This window comes from Orcinus orca, chromosome 8 (genome assembly GCF_937001465.1).
Source record: "Orcinus orca chromosome 8, mOrcOrc1.1, whole genome shotgun sequence".
Lineage (NCBI taxonomy): Eukaryota > Metazoa > Chordata > Mammalia > Artiodactyla > Delphinidae > Orcinus > Orcinus orca.
The window spans coordinates 79,569,308-79,590,624 of NC_064566.1; the positions used below are offsets into that span (position 1 = coordinate 79,569,308).

General features: G+C 33.8%; 1 protein-coding gene across 2 annotated transcripts in view; it reads left to right on the plus strand.

The window, feature by feature from the left end:
• Positions 1-21,317, plus strand: part of DYNC2H1 (dynein cytoplasmic 2 heavy chain 1) — a 372,035-nt gene that overhangs the window by 102,499 nt on the left and 248,219 nt on the right. For both annotated transcript variants that reach the window (XM_004282190.3, XM_049714064.1), the window contains exons 48-55: positions 1,479-1,609; positions 2,856-3,104; positions 3,603-3,711; positions 6,785-6,898; positions 7,925-8,067; positions 12,296-12,380; positions 14,172-14,326; positions 15,861-15,998. In XM_004282190.3, the coding sequence (XP_004282238.2) occupies positions 1,479-1,609; positions 2,856-3,104; positions 3,603-3,711; positions 6,785-6,898; positions 7,925-8,067; positions 12,296-12,380; positions 14,172-14,326; positions 15,861-15,998 (1,124 nt within the window). The remainder of the gene's footprint in view (positions 1-1,478; positions 1,610-2,855; positions 3,105-3,602; positions 3,712-6,784; positions 6,899-7,924; positions 8,068-12,295; positions 12,381-14,171; positions 14,327-15,860; positions 15,999-21,317) is intronic.

Below are 21,317 nucleotides of genomic sequence, written 5' to 3' on the forward strand. Positions count from 1 at the left end.
CAGTCAGTGGAGCCAAATTGAAGCCAAACTGCAAAGGGCCCTGATTAGGAAAAGTTTTTCTTTTAAGGCAGTGGGAAGCTATATGTGATATTGGAGTGCAGTGGTACTATCAGATTTTGTTTTTGTGTTTGTTACTCTAGTAGCAGTGAGGATATATTTGATGGGGTAAAGGCTTGTAGCAGGGATATGAGGTAAGAGGATGCTGCAATAGTCCAGCTGAGAAATGATGAGACATGAAGATAATGAGTTCAGTTTTATGCATGTGTTTGAATGTTTACAAGCTTTTTGAGTGTCTTTTGGGAACCTACATAAAGTTTATCAGTTCTGTGAGGGCAGAAATTATGTTTGTCTTATTCATTACTTATCTCTAACAGGAAGTACAATGTTTAAATACAGGTCTGTGATAGATAAGTGTTTAATGAATGAATGCATGAGTTACATGTCATTAAGCAATTCGAAATATGGGACTAGACTAGAGCTGGGAGACTTGCCTAGAGATACGTAGTGAATCGGTTTTTGGTGTATATTTAGATAGTTGATAATCTAATCCACAGAATAAGATTAAATAATTCCAGGGGAGTATTTAGAATTAAAGCATAATAGGCTGAATTTGGATCCCAGTGAAAATAAAAATATAAGGGATAACACATGCCACAGAGCGGCTGGGCCCGTGAGCCATGGCCGCTGAGCCTGCGTGTCCGGAGACTATGCTCGACAACGGGAGAGTCCACAGCAATGAGAGGCTCGCGTACTGCAAAAAAAAAAAAAAATATATATATATATATATATATATGGGATAAATAGAAAACTGAAAAGGAGTAGTGGTTGTGGCTTGATGAGCACGGTAATATAGATTCAAGGAAAAAAGCTCCATTAAGGAGATGCACACAAGTCATGTTGGGATAATGACTACAACGAAGGTTTGGATTTTGCAATTAGGGTAGCATTGTTGTTCCCAAATAAGAGTTTAGTATAGTGGTTTTGGCAAGTAGAAGATAATGTGAGAAATATGATGGAGAAGGAAAGAAGAACATGAGGTAGCTTGGGGTCTAGGGAAGGTTTGCTGAGCGCAGCATATGACAAGGTGGATACTGATGGAACAGTCTCCCAGAGGAATTGGGAGGCGAAACTTCAATAGAATGGTGAACAGATTTTCCTTGTGTGGTAACAGGAACACTGCTGTAGATAAATTTAAGGGAAGTTTGTGGGATTTTTATTTTCTAATTAAAATTTGGTTAATTTTTCTTTTATTTTAGAAGTCAGGGCTCTTGATGATATTAGTAAATCTGTGTTCTTTTTCAAGAATAATTTTGAGATTGTTTTATTTATTTGCCAATTCAAAGTAATTAATCTTTTCCTTTCTGGGGATGTTCTTATTTGGACTAATTAAGTTAAAAACAGTTTAGTGTGAAATATTTCTACTGATGCTCCCATTATGATTAACACACATAAAACAAAAATATCTTTCATTTCTACAGATAATTTCTATGTTACATGGGGAGCTCGACATAATTCAGGAATAAGGTCAGCCCCAGGACAACCTTTGCCTCCACATGGAAAACCACTTGGAAAACTAAATTCTGCAGATCTTAAGGATGTTATTAAAAAGGTATAATATGAATAATGAATTTGAATTGGGATTTGGTTATGATTAAAGCCATTTTCAAAATATTTATTGTAAGTTTTTTGAGGGCATGAAGTGAAAGATCTTAGAATAGGCAAAACCGGTTCGTATCTTTTGGAATTTAGCCCAACGTGGCAGATCTAAGTAGGTGCACATGCACTTACACAGATTAGTGTAAAATTGCTAGGATACATGCTGGAAAAAGGTATCTGAGGTTGGAACTATTAAAAAGGCTTAATATTAATTGGGAAATATAACTGCTAATATTATATTAACAGTTAATATAATATTAACTTCTCATTCTAGAACAGTGGTCTCAAACTTTAGTGAGCATTAGAAACACTTTGAGAACCAGAAAATATTGATGGCTGGGTTCCATCCAGAGAAATCTGAATTCAATAGGTACTAATCTGAATCTGAAAACAATCAGAAGAGAATCCAAATTTCTGAGACACTTCCAAATGATGTTGATGCTGCTGGTTCACTGAAACTTTTAGTAGCACTGTCCTATGGAGTTTTGTTTGTTTGTTTTGTTTTTGAGATTAATTATAATAAAAAGAAACAGTATTATATATGATTACTTTAAAAATTAATATTTATAGTGGAAGTTAGTATGGATTTTATATCAAGAAAAGTCTTTCATGGTCTAGTAAATTTATTTGTTTGCCTGGAATGGATATTGAAAAGTTTGGGAATGTGCAAAAGTTGTTAAGTATGTGAAAGCTGTCCTTTCTCTCTTTCTTCACTCTATCACATAGCTCCTGGCAGGGCATGCTACCTCTTTGTGGGCTTTTGGTTCATTGCTGAGCTGTGTGTAAGAACAAGAGTTCACAAAATATCTTTAGGCAGTACGTTTTGAGAGTTTGGGGATTGTTTTATAGTCTGTGCACACTGATTTGATGTGTAACAAGTGGTAAAAATTTGAGAGCTTTTGAAGTCTTTATAATTAACCTGCTATCTTACACTGCTTTTTACTAGTTATATTAATGGTGTTCAAAAGTAACTGACTGTTGTGGACCCGTGAACTTGTTTGACATCATGTAAATTTTTCCTTACAAAGTGCCATAAAGCTGGATTACTGGATAGATAAAAGAGTGTGAAACAACATGAATATACTTAACCCCTTTTCTTGAGTGCACCAAAAATATAATCTCTTAATCTAGATAACTAACATTTTATTATGTAATTTGGATTTATATTAATTATATAATACGCTTTGTGATCTTTGAAGGGTCTTATTCATTATGGACGAGATAACCAGAATTTAGATATTTTACTTTTCCAAGAAGTCCTGGAATATGTGTCTAGGATAGACAGAGTGCTGAGTTTTCCTGGAGGTTCACTTCTGTTAGCCGGATGCAGTGGTGTAGGTCGTCGGACCATCACTTCTTTAGTCAGTCATATGCATGGAGCAGTGCTGTTTTCACCAAAGATTTCCAGGGGATATGAACTGAAGCAGTTCAAAAATGATCTCAAACATGTGAGTGACTCGCAGTCTTTTGTTTTATTTGGTTTTAAATCACAGTTAGTTATTCAAAAAGCCTTTAAATCTCTGATATGCAACATAGTCTTTATTTTAATTTTGATGATTGTTTTCTCCATAATTGTTACAAAATTATGTTTTTAGCTCTCAGCACCCCAGATTATGGGATGTTATATGGATAGGTAAGATAAACAAAAAGATGGCATTTAGGACATATGTAGGTGTATTTAAAAATTATCCTCTAGATTTTAATGTCCCAGATGTAAAATAATTAAATTTCCTCCCAGTAGTATTTGTTTATGAACTGGATTTACTTTCCAAACTATATGGCTAAATTTTGATTATTCAGTGGATTTACTTTCTAGACTATATGGCTAAATTTTGATTACTCAAATATCAATCAATAAAAACAACTTAGTTTACATACAGAATGAAAGTTTTTACCTGTGCCAAAAATATTTAATGTGTACCAAAATGTGTTTTCTTATCGTGCAGGTGCTACATCTTGCAGGTATTGAAGCACAACAAGTAGTTTTACTTCTTGAGGATTATCAGTTTGTACATCCTACATTTTTGGAGATGATCAATAGCCTTTTGTCTTCAGGCAAGTAAATGGGTTCTATTTAAAGAAAATAAAAGTAATGTAAAAATTATTCAAGTAAAGTGATCTTATATAAAATTATGTTTCAGAGAACACTTGGCATAGCTTTTATTAAGGTGACATGGGATTAAACATAAAAACATGCTCAGAGCAGGAGAACTGAGAAACCCTGTTTTTATAAAACCAAGATTGTGGAATTATATAAAAATGATGATTAAATATTGAATATTGATGAATATACTGAAAAATTGGCCCTCTTAACACACTTTTGGTGGGACTATTATAAGTTATAACCTTTTAGGAAAGTTATCAACCAGTACTTATTTAAAAAATGTGTTATACTGGGCTTCCCTGGTGGCGCAGTGGTTAAGAATCCGCCTGCTCGGGCGTCCCTGGTGGCGCAGTGGTTGAGAGACCGCCTGCAGGGGACGCGGGTTTGTGCCCCGGTCCGGGAGGATCCCACATGCCGTGGAGCGGCTGGGCCCGTGAACCATGGCCACTGAGCCTGCACGTCCGGGGCCTGTGTTCCGCAACGGGAGAGGCCACAACAGTGAGAGGCCCGTGTACCGCAAAAAAAAAAAAAAAAAAAGAATCCGCCTGCTAATTCAGGGGACACGGGTTCAAGCCCTGGTCTGGGAAGATCCCACATGCCGTGGATCACCTAAGCCCGTGCGTCCCAACTACTGAGCCTGCTCTCTAGAGCCCTTGAGCCACAACTACTGAAGCCTGCGCGCCTAGAACCTGTGCTTCACAACAAGAAAAGCCACCGCAGAATAGCCCCTGCTCCCCGCAACTAAAGGAAGCCTGCCGCGCAGCAACGAAGACCCAATACAGCTAAAAATAAAGAAATAAATAAATTTTAAAAGAACTAGTATGTAAGGAAATATGTAGTATAATTTGTAATAAAAATTTGATAGAACCTCACTGTCCATCATTAATGGAAAAATTGAATAATTATAATATGGCCTTAAATGTGGTTATATAATAGCAGATATATTTCAGATATATGAGGTCTCATATTTCTCGAATTGTGTTGTACTCTTTTTGTCTCTGGAGCCACCTGACCTTTTTGGTGATTTCCTGAGGAGAATACCTGCAATTTCCTGCAATTCTTCCTTTTCTGAAGACTTTATGAAGTTTATTATAATCTCCTTATAATGCATAACCACTGTTAGTAGAATTGGTATGAGGTAGCTTCGTTTTAAACTTGGACTAAGTATTTTGGTACTTAAGTACAAAGTAAACCTTGTTAAAAACTAGTTTCAACTATATGAATTGTTCCATTCTAGGGACCCGAGGACAAAATTTGGATGATGCTCATGTTCCACTCAGGTTTTAATAAATACTTGTTTTGTATCCTGCTAGGTAGACTCTGGGATAAAATAGTTTTTTTGTTTTTTCAGAATTTAACAGCTTTGGTTGAAGGAAACATTTATAAAGTGAGGTATCTACACTTTAGTGCCCAAATGAGAAAGACTCTAGTTACACAAGTGGTAGGTCAATTTCTGTCAAAGTGAAGGGAAATGGTATAGTGAAAGTGGTATGTCTTGAGCAAGCTTGAAGTGTTTGCGGCCCTTTTTATAAATAATCTCTTCTGATTTTTAAGGTGCACATTCCTGCATATTGCTTAAATTGTCACTAGATGGAGACCTTGTTCATTTTGGCTGAGATAAACTTGTAGGCCAGATATATACAGGGTTTTTGTATTTTTGTTTTGGTTTTAATTTCTGAAAGCAAACATCCAGATAAGCATTAACCCAGTAATTATTTTTATTGTAAGATAAATTGGTCTTTTTATCAAGATATAATAGCAAAAATCATAAATAAAGCTAAATTTTGGTAAGGTTGAATTTTGACAACGTTTTTGGCAAAAAAAGTATTTGAAAAATACTTTCAGAGAAAGTACTCAATAGGCCTTTTTGTCTCTTTTTTGTATTTCAAATTCTTATTCCCTATAGAATATGTAAATAGAGCTAGCTTTCTTTACCAAATTTAAGAAATCAAGGGTATCTTGATATGGCTGAAGTTTAGAGGAGACATAGAGCACATTTATGTGTGTATGCATTTGAATATGTACATACTTGGTGGTTGGGGAGCAGTCTGGTACCTCTGAGATTAACCTAAAGAAAAGTAGGGATTCAAACTATGTTGGGCTCTACATGAATGCAGCAAAAGAATTTTCATTTAATCTTACAGTTTCTTGTGAATTACAAATATGTTGGTTTAACAAATATTTATTAAATAACTGGATTTATGGTGGTGAACAAGACAAGCTTCAAGCCCTCTATCAAATTCTTATAGTCTTAATCACCTTTGATTTGACTTTCATCATTCTGTTGTATAGTAGCAGGCCATGACTAGTTCTCCTGATTTCCAGTACAAGTTCATTCATTCATTTGATAATTCGTTTGTTCATTTATTTAACAAATATTTATGTTTTAGATACTTGCTAAGAATGCCCTAAGGTTAATATTGATCATGATCAAATATTTGCCCTCCGGGAATTCAGAATCTAATTGGGCAGGAAAGGGAAGTAATTCATTCATTATTAAATGATGTGGTAAATGCTAAACAGTGATGTTTGGATACTATACACAAGAGAAAAGAATGCTTTACCTAGCATGTGGGTATTCAGGAAAGTCTCATGGATATAGCAGTTGACAAAGTAGTGTCTTGAGGGATAAACAATAATATTAGGGGAAGATAAGGGGCAGAGGAAGACTGTGGGTATAATATTCCAGGAAGAGGGAGTATTTCATTAAATTTTTGGAACACAAAGAAGTTCATTGAGGCTAGAATACAAGGTCTTGTGGGGTTGGGGTAGAGAAGGACTTGGAAAAGCAGATAGATGGCTAGATTATGAACTGTCTTTAATGGTTTGCTTAATCAACTGAAGGCTATAGATGTAGATTTGTGAATAATATAGAGGGTGATAGGGTTTGTTTATTTTTGAAAACAAAGCTTGAATAACATCAGATTATTTGATTACAAAAATAGAAGAAGCATTGTGTGTGTAAAATGTGTTTTGAATTAGTGTAATGCAGGTAAAACTCAAAACAAATGTAATGTTCTGTAGGTGAAGTTCCTGGACTCTACACTCTTGAAGAATTAGAGCCCTTGCTGTTGCCTCTTAAAGATCAGGCTTCACAGGATGGTTTTTTTGGACCAGTCTTCAATTACTTCACATATAGTAAGTGCCATAGAATTCGTTAATCAATTTAAACTATGTTTCATATGAAATAAATACCATTTAATTTGCATTATTTTCTCATTAGCAAATTAGTAGCATAAAGGCTAACCTATAATAAAAACAAGTTAGCAAAATTTTAGTGAAAGGGAAGGGTGAAAGTATGGTAATGTTCTTTGGAATATTTACTTTGTTGCCTTTGTTTCCATGTGGTGAAATTTGTGCTTTAGTACCTCCTATGTTAGAGAATTATTGAACTATTTAGATTGTGCCAGACTCTGTAGTGTTATTTTTTTGGAACTAAAGAAAGTTTGATTACTGCAGAAGTAGTTTCATGTGCACTGTAGATATCTAAAATTGATAAACAAAAAATAAGGCAATGATGGCAGCACCCAGACATGACTATTACATTGATCTTTATTTTTCTAAAAGAACATTTATTATTGATGAAATAGAGACAGTTGTTAAAGAGCTACCCTCCCTTCTGTCCACTTCAAGTTTACAGGGAAATTCTACTACACCTTTAAGAAACAGATCATCTCAATGCCATTTTAAACTGTTTCAGAACATAGAAAATAAAGGAAAGTGTCCAACATAAAAAAAAAGGAAAGTGTCCAAAATCCTTTTTACAAAGGGAAAATGATATTGTCATTGAAAGAAGGAAAAGGTATTTCTCCTAAAAGAAAACCAGAGATCAGTTTTGCTTGTGAATAATGAAACAAAAATCCTTGAAAGAAAAATTACAAAATAGAATCCAGTGTCATGTTTGAAAAGTAACAGCAGTATCATACCTTTCTAGATCTTTTATCCTAGCATACACATACATACACACACACACACACACACACACGTATTTTTTAACCAAAATAAAAATTATACTGTAATACTGTTTCATAGCTTGTTCTTTTTATAAACAGCTCCTACCATCCCATTTCAAAACATTTTAATTTCATAAAACCAGACCATATATAGGTTTCTTCAATTATTATTATTGTAATATTCCAAGAGTATAATTTTCTTATTTTTTAGGAATTCAACAAAACTTGCATATTGTCTTGATAATGGATTCTGCAAATTTAAACTTCATAATAAACTGTGAGAGTAATCCTGCTTTGCATAAGAAATGCCAGGTGTTGTGGATGGAGGGTTGGTCACATAGCAGTATGAAGAAAGTAAGTTTAATGTTTAAATATGGAAGTAAAAAGTAAGCACATTTTTTTTAAAGTTATTGATTGTCACAACTTCCCTTTGGTGTTTATTATAATATTACCTTAATTGTGGCACTGAAAATCTCTCATAAGTTTGAAAATAACTCTTTTCTTCATACTCTTGTATTTGATAGTTTAGTTGAGTATAGAATTTTAGGTGGAAGATTATGTTCTTAATTAAGGACCACAGAGATATTATTGTACTTTAAAAATTTTATGCATTTCATTATTTAGCCTATTATAGGCTAGCTTATGATAAAAATATCACAGCAATAATATTAGCTGTTGTTTAAATTAAAATTTAGATGCTTTTTAAAAAATCTGTTATTGCTATGATATGTGTTCAGAGGGGGATGAGTTTAAATTGTGAACTCATAGCACCGTCTCAGCTGGAAGCCTTTTATATTGCTTCATTTGAATTAATAATAATTTTCAATATTGTCTCTTTGAATGATACTCATATTCCCAATCATTCATTTCTTTATTTTTGTATAGTAGAAGTGCAGACTAATGCCTGTCATGATTCAGAGGAAGGAGTGTAATTTGAGATAATAGACAAGGTTTTAGAGTTGAGATGATATTTTAGTTAGATTTCAGTAAGTAGGTAAAGGAGAGGAAAGTTATTCTAGTCTGTGGAGGCCAATGAACAAGAGGTATTCATTAAGAATTAGTAATTATTGGGTGCCTAATACATGCCACTATTCCATATATTGGGGATATAGCAGAGAAAAAGACAAAAGTCCCTGCCCTCATGGAATTTACACTCTTTTGGGGGATATTTGGGGGGAAAGCTTTCTAGGTGAAGAACCTGAGATGAGAGCATGCCTGGTGATTCTGAGGATCAGCAAGAAGCCAGTTCATTTGTAACAGAGCGATAAAGGGGAGAGTAGTTGCAGATGAGGTCAGTGAAGTAAGAGAAAGGTTAGGGTGGGGCTATTATAAGGATTTTGGCTTTCCTGGAAACAAGTAAGGGATCCCTTGGAGGCTTTTGAGCAAAACTATTCTAATGTTTTAATGGTAATACTCTGGCTTCTGAGCTGAAAATAGACCATAGAAGACAAGGAGGAAGCAGTCATAAAGCTATTGAGTAATTCGGCAAGAGACGAGGATGGCTTGCTCTCAGGATGTAGTGGTAGAGGTGGTGAGAAGTGGTAGATACTGGGTATGTTTTGCAGTAGAAACGATAAGATTTGTTGACAAATTGTAATAAGGTGTAAGGGAAAGTGAGGAGTTAAGGATACCTCCATGTCTGTTGGCTTGAGCACCTGGAAGGATGGAATACCTGTCAGTTGAGGGGAGACTCTGAGAAGAACATTTTGGGAGGAGAATATGAGGTTTTCAGTTTTAGATGTGTGAAATATGAGGTGTTAGACATCTGAGCTGGAAGATTGAGAAGACATTTGGATATATGAGAACGGGGAAAAGGTCAGGCATACAGGTAAAATTGTGGGAATTATCAGAGTATAGCTGGCATTTAAAGCTGTGAGAAAATATATCACTAAGGAAGTGAATGTTGGCAAAGAGAGGAGAGATGCAAAGGCCGAACTCTGGGGCACTTCAACATTAAGAGGTTGAGATGAAGACCAGGAACCAGCAAAGGATACTGAGAAGGAACTGCTTGGGAAATAGGAAAGCAGGAGAGCGTGTAGACAAGTGAAGCCTAGAAGCCAAGTGAAGACAGCATTTTAGAGGAGTGAGGAAGGATGAATGGTGACACATGAAGGTAGACAAGGCCTGGGAACTGATCGTTGCATTTAACAGCATGGCGTTCATTAGTGACTTTGATAAAGCAGTTTCAGTTAGTAGTGGAGAAAAAACATATTGACGTGTTTCAGAAAGAATGAGAAGAGTGGAGAGTGAATATGGTCGCCTCTTTTGAGGAATTTTGTTATGAAGTAGAAGATAAAAATGGGTCAGTAACTGGAGGAAGTGGGGGTTAAAATGCTTTCTTTTTTAAAAAAATTTTAAGTTGAGACAAACTGTAGCATTTTCATACACTGTTGGGAATGCATAAAGATGCAAAACATGTATGTTACATGAAAGACGGGAAAATTGCTAGAGCAACATCCTTGGGTAGTAGACAGCATATGGGTCTATTGCACAAATGAAACAATTAAGGATAGGCCTTTGCTTGTAGAATGGAAGCATTATCCTTAATAACAGGAAGGGAAGCAGAGTACAGGGGCACAGTTCCAAGTAGGTGGGCAAGTGTGGTATGGGAAGTTTTGGACACTTCGGGATGTTTCTGTTTTCCCAATGAAATAGGAGGTAAGATTATCAATTGAGAGAAAAGTTGAGGGAACAGATTTTGGAGTCTTGAAGAGATATTAGAGGATATGCAAAATAGTAGTTTGGAAGAGGGAAAGAGTGAAAGGTTTAGGAGAATGGAGTATAATAGCTAGGTAGCATTAAGAGTTCACGTGAGGTCAGTGATTATAAAGTTCAGTGAGGCCAATCAGCATAGTTGTGTGTTTTTTCTCCAGTTACATGTGCACTCATAGGTGCAGACCTTCAATAGGTGGTGACTTGCATTTAACCAGGATTGGGGCTTTGCTTTGCTACTCGAGTATGACAAAGCAAGTGAAGGCCAAGGGAGCTGAGAAATTATGGTAGGAAGATGGTGAATGACAGTATAAAGATTGTTAAATTAATAGATTGTAGGTCTTGGTGGAGTCTGAGGATGATTGACATTGCAAATGGAATGAGCTGGGAAGACAGGAGTGTAGTGGTAGAAGAGTGGGATATTTGAAAGTGAGATTATGAAATGATTGCAGTTGCTGTTAGTGACAAGGTATCAGGGTGTGACCCTTTGAAGTAGGGGTGAGTGGCCGGGAAAAAGGTGATAGAAAACAGAAGGAGAAGAATTCAAGGAATCGAGAGGTCAGGGTATTAATAGGAATTAATAGGGTTAATATACTTATTCTTTTTAGAAAGTGCCATTTTTATCCCCAAGGAGGGAGAGTGGAGGCAAAGGGGAATGTGGGTAAATCCAGGCAGGAAAACTTTGCTAATGTAGGATATCGTTTAGGGATAGAATGTTTCCTACCCCTCCCAACTTTATTGAGGTATAACTGACACATAAAATTGTATATATTTAAGGTATACAACATGTTGTTTTGTATATTTTTATGTTGTGAAATGATTACCACAATCCTGCTAACTAATATAAGGGATAAAATTTTAAAGAAAGTAAGTTTCCAAAGAAACAAATTTCCATTGATTTAAAAGTGTATATTTAAAATATTCTCACAGTTGCTTAAGTGTTTTTTCAGAAATCAGTGAAGGTATTTGAAAAAATAAATGTTCTTTGGCTCAAGAACCATGGCACTTTCAAACTTTCCATTAGTTAAGGAATCTTTTGGCTTAATGGTTTATTCAGTCTGAGAAATTCAGAAAATGATTTTTTGACCTAATTACCTAGATTACTTGTACTTCCTCTTGTTAGGAATATTAACTGTATCAGATGAAAGAAGTTGAAGGTTTTGGCTTAATTTTAAAATTTCAGAGTTCTACTTATTTATTTTCTTTTTCCCAGAAATAGAGTTAAAAATTTTTTTTGTATATTTTGAAATAGTATTCTTATAAGATTATAATATTTTCTTTAATAATAATGATATCTGTTCATGAAACTTTATTTTCTTATTTGTGATAGTGGCAAAAACCTAGCTATAGACAATAGATAGTTTTTAGAATTATCAATTATGTTGATGGCAGTTATGTTAATTATCAATTATGAAATTATTTTTGTTTAGTTTTAGTTGTTTCTTATTTAAGAAAGCTAAGCTTCCTTCCTATTCCTTTATGCCATGAAGGCATTTTATTAGTTTGATGCCAAATAAAACATTTATTTTATTATTTTACTATTTTAAATGGCATCTGTGATTATTTTCTAATTCAATCAAAAATGTGATTTTCTTCATTTCAAAAACTCTAATCATTTTTCAAGCGAGATGTTGAAGCTTTTCTATGTGCTATTAATTTGCAATACATTAATGGTTGATATGTGACAAAATCTTGACTAGGAAATAATGTCCTCTAAAGAATCCTAGAAGAAAAGTCCAATTGAGACTGTTTCTTTTTTTCTTTTTTTGGGGTGTGTGTGTGTTAAAGGTTTTTTAACCTCTGATATTGGATTTACTTAAACTTTTTTCCTACTGAATTGAGGTTTAAAGAAATGCTCTTCCTATTTTAGATACCTGAAATGTTATTCAGTGAAACAGATGGTGAAGAAAAATATAGCGACAAAAAAAGAAAAGAAGAAAAGAAAAAAAACTCAGGTAGTATTTTGATGAAATTGACTTTATCTGATTTTTATTGATGAAATAATTCCTGATTTCTAATGTTATAGATCCATTAAAGATTCATGATGATTATGAACTGGAATAATGCTAAACTAACTAAGTTAGGTTTTTTGATGCAAACTAAACTTTAAAGCCCTCTTTTTTTAAAACTAATGTTTATGTCATTTCATATAGGACCTAATAGCATATCTGTTGTTTAAAATTAAGACATTAGAAATTTACATTTTTGACCCAAATGATCTAAAGGACTTACTTATGTAGGGTTTTGGGCTAATAGCCTAAACTTTTCATATTAGCTTATCACTTAGGTATGTCAAAGCACTCAATTCATATGCAAAACTGTGTTATGATTCTTTGAGTATGGACATAATATTTTCTTAACTATAATGTTCTCTTTATTTTCTCCATTTCCACATTAACTTTGACTGTGGTCTTTTTCTTTTATACCATAGCATATTTATTCATTTATTTAATCTAACCATCTAATTATTAAATATTTATTGAACTTGTTTTATATTAGGTACTGGACTGGATACTGGAGATGACTTAGGATAATCTAGTGGTAGCAAGAAATATGTTATATATAAACATAAAATTTTGGTATAGCAGGATAAGTGATGGTAGAAGTTTATATGAAGTACATTGGAAAGTAAAGCCTCTACCTAGCAGATACTAAAGGAAATGCACTTTGCCCAGACGGGCAGTTTGGGGAAGGTCATTCTGGTTAGAGTGACTAGCATGGAAAAGGCTTGAAGAAATAAAATAGGCATTTTTATGGAACTATAAATACCCTGAAGGGCTAAGACATAGGATATAATAAATAGTAGAGTACTAGATGAAGAGAAAAAGGTAGGCAGGGTTGGGTAAGGAAGAGCCTTCCATGTCATGCTAAAGAAGGAATTTGGATTTTGACTTGTGGGTGATTTGGAATAATTGAGAGATTTTTGGTAGAGATGTAACCAGAGGCTTGTTTTAGAAATGTAAGTCTCTGCGTCTACCCCTTTCTTCAGTTATGAAAAATAGATTGGTGTACAGAGAAACCAGAGGTACTGTAGACCAGTATAGAAGGCTATTGCCTTCTAATCTAAGAGGAAGGAATGGACTTGGGGAGATATTAGGAGGTAATCTAAAGAGGACTTGGTTATGTAATGGCTGTTGAATGCAAGGAAGAAGAAGGATGCAAGAATATTTCTCAGGGTTCTGCTTGGAAAATTCATTAGAAGTTGATTTTATTCACTGAGGTAGGGAATACAGAGGGAAATAGGTTGAGACCACGAGAGGGAGACGGTATGTTTGGTCTTGTATATATTGGATCTAATGGGAACTTGTTCTTAATTTTTTGGCTTTTGAAGTCCTGTTTCTCCCTGTGTAAGTAAGAGTGGATAGGTGTTACTTGGTTTGATATCTCTTTTCCATTCAAGTAGCTTTTAGTGAGCTTACTTTTGGATTACATGTTATGTAGTTCCAGTTAATTTATATGTTATGACAAGCTATAGATTTATCTTTCTTGCAGTAATAAAAATTGTCAGGGGAAATATATTACAGTGGAAGGATAGAGACCAATGAAATTAATAATACAAAATTAATAAGAAAAATGGAAGTTGTGAATGGATAGGAATGCCTGTGCACCTTTAAGGCAAAGATGTTATCTCATATTTATAATTTCATTGCTTAGAAGTATCTGGCAAGAATAAATATAGTTAAGTTCATTTTCTCTAATTCTTAATGGATCGTACTTATATTAAGTCATTTTTTTTCTCTTTCTAGTTGATCCTGATTTTCTAAAATCATTTTTATTAATCCACGAGTCTTGTAAAGCATATGGTGCTACACCAAGCCGATATATGACCTTTTTACGTGTGTATTCTGCCATTAATAGCAGCAAGAGAAAGGAATTATTAAAAAGACAAAGTCATTTGCAGGTACAATATTGGTAATCTTAAATTATTTTATCTATACATAGGGGACAAGGATTATGTAAATCACAATGCCATGTTGCCATATTTAATATAAATAAATATTGTACTGTATTAAATGTCTTGGAAAACTGTCTCACTTACCTGTCTTTATAGCCCACTAGATTATAGTAATGGTTTTGTAATTTTTTTTTTGTTTGAATAATTATTTCTTCACTACATGGTATTTATGTGTTTTTGATAGTTTATGGTGCTGTCTTTAAATGTCTTTTTCATATGAATGCATTTTAGAAATCAGAAATGCCTATTATTAATTAACACGTAATATCCAATATTATGCTTTATAATAAACTTTAAATTATAATAATTATATTTTATAAATATATTCTTAAAATTATATTTTATAAACATCTTCTTATCCATGTCACTTGACTTGGTACGTTCTGAACAGTTTTCTTTTTGTATTTCTCTAACTGCAGAGCTTAAACTTAAGCATGGTATTAGAATGTCAGCTTCAGATTCTGTCAGAGAGCATTTCCTCTGCCAAGTTCTTGCTTCTCTTTGTGAGGGTCGTAAACTAGGAACATTAATTGGCAGAGTTATCTTTATTCTTCTTTCTAATGATTCACTTTCATTTATATTAAGCCACTAACTCTACATGCTTTGGAGGGGTAATTTCCTGATTTAGTTCTCTATGGTGGTTCAGGTAAATCACTTAAACTCACTGAGTTGCAGCTTAATTGGGTGAATGTGTTGAGTACATTAGATAAAATTCAAACGTAAAGAACCAGCGTGATGCCTGTCCTCTGTGCTGGGTGCTCAGTAAATACTATTTACATTCCTTTTTTTTTGCCATTACTATCTTTCCAAATCTTCTGATTTGTTATGTGACAAAAACCCAATCATATTAAAGAAGAGAGGGAATATTTTTCATGTTTATTCCTTGGATTATCCATGGGCCGTGGAATGGGGTGTTATAATGGCCAGGCGTGTTATAATGGCCAGGGTCAAACAACCACCCAAAGAATAGCTGAAGCATTTTGAGTGATTGCTTACCAGACCCATTTGTAAGGCAGTCTCTTATAAAATAGTTGGGTAGTGGACAGACAAACCAAGTCACGTCCAATATAAAAAGAGTGGCCCCTGAGTCCTTCTGCCCAACCAATGAGACTGAAAAATGGGAAGGGTTTACAGAATTTTTTTTCTTTTCTATTTTCCTTCCTGTCTAATGCAGTGAGTAAAAACCCTACTATTTAAGCTATCTAATATCTAATATATGTTGATCCGTTCAGCTTTACTGTGATGCTTTAAAATCTATCTTTCTCTAAAGCCTCTGTGGAGTCTTTTACTACATCTTAATGAGTACACAGTTGAATAAATCATTATAATCAGCAAGACGAAAATACCTAAGTCCACTTGCAAATGTAGTATATGTACACATTTACATTTATGCTTGATTCTTTCTTATAGACTTTGTTTACTGTATGTATATAAAATTCCTTTTCTTTTAATATTGTCAATCAACATTTTATTAATGTAGGCTGGTGTATCTAAACTAAATGAAGCTAAAGCTCTCGTGGATGAACTGAACAGAAAAGCCGGAGAACAAAGTGTATTACTTAAAACTAAGCAAGATGAAGCAGATTCTGCTCTTCAAGAGATCACAGTATCAATGCAGGTAATGTTTAGAGTAAGCTCAGCGATGCAAACGATAGAAAGGTCATTTATGCCTGATAGTGTGAAAAATAACATTTTTACTTATGTGGATTTAAAAAATATTGCTTGTCTGTGCTGAGTAGACTGATAGCGTTGTGTACTTGAACTTTGTGGAAGAGTGTATTATTTTCCCATATTGTTTGAAATCAAAACTATATTATCCTCAATTGTTCATACACTAATTTATCTATAATATAAAAATATAAACATTTTAATTGGTGTAGGTTTGTCTGTAACTGATTTTGTTTACCCTCTGTTAGTTAATATTTCCTTTTATTTTTCTTAATATCTCTTTTAGGCTTCAGGCGTTTTCCCTGTTTTAAATATTCTCAAGATTTACAAAATAAATCTTTATTCATTCTATTTATACTTTCATGATATTTTTAATATTTTGTTTATATCCTCTTTTAACATTGCCTTTCTTTTGTTGAACCCTCTCAAGGGAGATTTCTCTCTGTTCTTTCTTGCTTGGGTATTCTTTTACATTTGCACACCCTCTCAGTATGCTTCTGTCCATTACCTTGCTTTTTAGTACTGATTACATACTGATTACCACCAAATCCATCTTTTTTGTCCTTCAGCCCTATCCTTCCTCTGAACTTCAGACTCAAATAGCCGATTATCTGTTAGACATGTCTTCTTGAAAGTCTCACAATTCAAAACAGATTAAAAACTGAACTTATAATTTCCTTTTCTGTATTCCTTTCCTCAGTTTATGGTACTACACTATAGCTAATTATTCAAGACAGAATTTATAAATTATGTTAGATTTCTGTTCTCTCAATTCATGACTCTAATGAATCATTAAATTCTGTTAGTTTTACCTCCCTGATTTGTCTTAAATATGTTTCCCCATCTCAATGTGGGTAACTATTAACCTTACTTGAAGTCCAATGCCTCTTTTATTTAAATTAACTTCAGTGTTTATCAGACTAGTGTATATATCTCAGTAAAAGTAAATAGTATAAAAAAGTCTTAAAAATAACAAAGTTGGAGGGCTTATGATATAAAGACTTACTATAAAGCTGCAGTAGTCAAGGTAGGGTAATATTGGTGTAATGATAGGCATATCGACTATCGGAACACTGTGGCATCCAGAAACAGACTCATGCATACATGGTCAATTAATTGTATACAAAAATACTGTTTAAATGGGGAAAGGGTGGTCATTTTAAAAAAAGGTACTGGAATATTTGGAGATCCATGAAGAGAGGAAAAAAACCCTCAAACCTTTACCTTACAACTTATATGAAAAGTAACTCGACATGGATCATAGACCTAAATGTAGAGCATAAAATTATAAAACTTTAGAAGAAGATATGAGAGAAAATCTTTATGATGTTGGGTGAGGCAGAGCTTTCTTAGATATGATACCAAAATAGAAGAAGAAAATAAATGATAAATAGGATCTTATCAAAATTAAAACCTGTGCTCTTTGAAATAAATTCCAAAGAAAATGAAAGGCAAGTCACAGACTGGGAGAAAATATTTACAAACGTGTATTTGATAAAAGACTTGTATCCAGCATGTATAGAAGTGATTACAACTCAATGCTAATAAAACTAACAATTCAATTTAAAAATAGGCAAAAGATTTGAACCTGCCCTTCATGAAAAAAGACTTATAAAGGGGCCAGTAAATATATGAAAAGTTAGATGCTCAACATCATTAATCAGCAAGGAAATGTAATCCCCTTATTTTTTAGTATGAGACCTCATTCTCGCCCTTAGCTTTGTAGTGCTTAGCCTGGTAATTACAAATCCAGAGCTTCTTTGACTTAGTTTCTCAGAAGAGTAACCTTTTTTCCAAACTTCTGATAGTTGGGAAGGGGAGTGGTATGACTCCATAAACTGCGTATTTAAAAATGTGTTCTAAATATTCTGTGAAGACTTCACAAGGCCTCAGCTATTTTTTAATTTTCATCAGCCACCTGCAGCATTCTCTCCTAGAGCCTTCTGGCTTGTTTCATTTTTTGCCTGGTTACAGCTGCTGTCCTGAGATCATTCTTTATCATCTTGGTTTACGCCTTCGTTTCTGTGGAGCCTATCCCCAAAAGCTTTGTGAGAAAGGATACATGGGCGATAAATTTTGAGATCTCACATATATGAACATTCTTCTCTGTCCTTGGTTGGTTGGTTGGTTGTGTGCTGGGAATAGTATTCTGGATTTTGAAGGCATTGTTCCATTTTCTTCTAGATTCCATTGTTGTGATTGAAACACTCAAAGCTATTTTAATTCCTGATCTGTTTTGGGGTGACTTGTTGTTTTTTATTTTCTCTCTTGGAATCTATTTTAGATCTTTGTTTCCATTTTTCTGAAAGATGTGGTGATTTGCTTTGCTTTAGGTTTATTTTCATCCACTGTGTCCAGTGTGGGTTCTTTCTACCTGAAAATTTATCTCCTTCAGTTCTGGGAAATCTCCTTAAATTATTCTATTGATAAATCCTTTTCCTTTATTTCTCTGTTCTTGCTTTTTAGAATTCTTCTTATTATTTGGGCTTTGGGCTTACTGGTCTGGTTCTCTAATTTTCTTATATTTTCTCACTTTTTTTCTTCTCTATGTGCTCTACTTTCTTCAAAATTTCTTCAACTTTATTTTTTAACCCTCCTATTGAGTTTTTCATTTCTGTTAAATTATTTCTCAGGAGATTTAAAAAAATCTCTAGATGTTTCCTTTTGGCAGTAGTGTCCTTATTTGTTGTTGTCTCATTGTTGCAGTATCTCCAACTAGCTCTCAGAGGATATTTTATGAAGTTTTATTTTTCCTGAATATTTTTTTTCTTCTGAATATGTTTTATTATTATTTTTCTTACATGATTGCTTTATTCTCAGTTAAAGAATAATTCTTAGTTATTCACAAAAAAAGCTTTCTTTTCATGTTTGGTCATCTTCATTGAAAATCTGAGCGTGGAAGGGAGGTTTGTTTATTGTGAACTTCTCAAGAGGGTTATCTGGACTGATTTGAATGGCATAAGCAAAAGATTTCACCTGGCATGTCAAAATAAATTCCTTGGCAGATGGAAAATCTTCAAAGCAATAACATTTGCAGATAATTGATGATTATATACACATTCAGTGTTTACAACATAAATTTATGGACTGCCTGACCTGGAAGTAATAGATCAGATAATAAATTTAATTTTCATACTGTAAAATTTTAGCATAATTTTTTATCAAGGAATTTTAGAACCAAAGTAATATAAATACTTATCTGAAGCAGCTAGTCATTTTTATTGTTAAGAATATCTATCAAATACTTTTTTTTCCCTTCAGGAAATTGAAGGCATCGTTCCATATTCTCCTAGCTTCTGTAGCTGCGATTGGAACACCTTTAAATTTCTTACCTTTAAAGAGTAATTTGAAAAAAGTAAAAGCTTCATAAAGAATAATATCATTGATAACTATATATTTACAAAAGGAAAATATTCAGCACTCCGTGTGCCTATGTACCTTCAAACTAGTGAACATTATTAAGATACATTGAGTACTATGCTATTCTTTTCTCTGGACTGTTCTGGGAAGAGGTATTTCTAAGACTGTAGCTAATTGTATTACTTAGTAGAGACCCAGAAGAATAACTCTGCATCTTGTATTATAAGTTAATAATTTTGCTCAATTATAAATTGGAGACATTTCTGTTTGTTATTTTATACATAAGTATGGTAGGGAGAGACAGCTTAAAAACCAAACCGTACAACTTTTAAAGCTAGCAACTCTAGGTTTGTGACATAAGGAAAGAACACACTAAATGCTGTAGTCACTCAGAATAGATATAACTTACAATTGGAAAAGTAGGTTAATAAAACACAAAGCACGTGAGTTGGGCCTGTAAGCGTGATTTTGATATTGTGGAGATGGAGAAAAGAACTTTCCCTGTTGAGGAGCGGTAGCAGAGATACACAGGTAGAAACCCTTGTGGAACATAGAAGATATCAATTGCGCTCACGTGTCAGGTACCTGAAGAATCAATATATTGGCAATAGGACACAAGGCGTTAGTATTGTTCTTGTTGTTGGTTTAAACAACAGAAATTTATTTCTTCCAGTTCAGGAAGGGAGAGAGAGAGAGAAGAAAACTCTCTGGTCTCTTCTTTTTTTGATTTAATTGAGATATAATTGACTCATAGCACTATATTAGTTTCAGGTGTACAATGATTCTGTATATGTATATAATGTGACATGATTACCACAATAAGTCTAGAGAGGATGCCAAGCATTAGTTTTTAAACTCCTTGAATGATTATAATATGGTTGAGAATCACTGTTGTTAGGATTCTTGGAAGGTTTCTTGACAAATTTTTTCCTTTGGTTTTTTTTATAGTATAATAAATAAATAAGTCAAACACAAACATTCATAATGTTCATCCATTTTTATATATGTGAGACCCTTGATTTTTGTATTCATGAGCAAAGAGGTCATGTGTTAATATATCATTTAGTGTTCTTTGAATCTTTACTAATTTTTGTTCATATATTTGCCATATTATTGTGTCATGATTTCAATTAATTTTTTTTTTTTTAAAGCCTGCTCTTTTTTTTAAATGCTTGGCTTTTTATTTATTTATTTATTTATTTATTTATTTTTGGCTGTGTTGGGTCTTCATTTCTGTGCAAGGGCTTTCTCTAGTTGCGGCAAGCGGGGGCCACTGTTCATCGCGGTGCGTGGGCCTCTCACTATCGCGGCCTCTCTTGTTGTGGAGCACAGGCTCCAGACGTGCAGGCTCAGTAGTTGTGGCTCACGGGCCCTGTTGCTCCGCGGCATGTGGGATCTTCCCAGGCCAGGGCTCAAACCTGTGTCCCCTGCGCTAGCAGGCAGATTCTCAACCACTGCGCCACCAGGGAAGCCCTCAATTAATTTTTGTCTAAAATAAAGTCTAGAAACAAACTTCTAATATACTATAGATTGTCTCTAAGAATTATTACTATTCTATTAGAATTATAGAAGACTTCTATTTTCAGTTTTCTTATTTATGAAATAAGCATTATAATATTTATCTCAGGGTTGTTGCAAGTGTTAAATGTATATTATTATGATCATTTTCTAAATTATGCATTTCGGACATGTTTGATTTTTAAATAGTAAGCATTTATTACTTTGCTATTCAGAAAAAAATAAATAAAGCATACTTCTTAATAGTAAACATAGAGTAATTTATATCATGTTTCCTAGGCATTTTAGAAACTCTTATGCCAATTAATATTAGAAAAGCATTTAATAGAAAGTGCTATTTTAAAATAACATTTTTGGTATCATGCTTGTAAATGTTGAGTGCATTAAAATT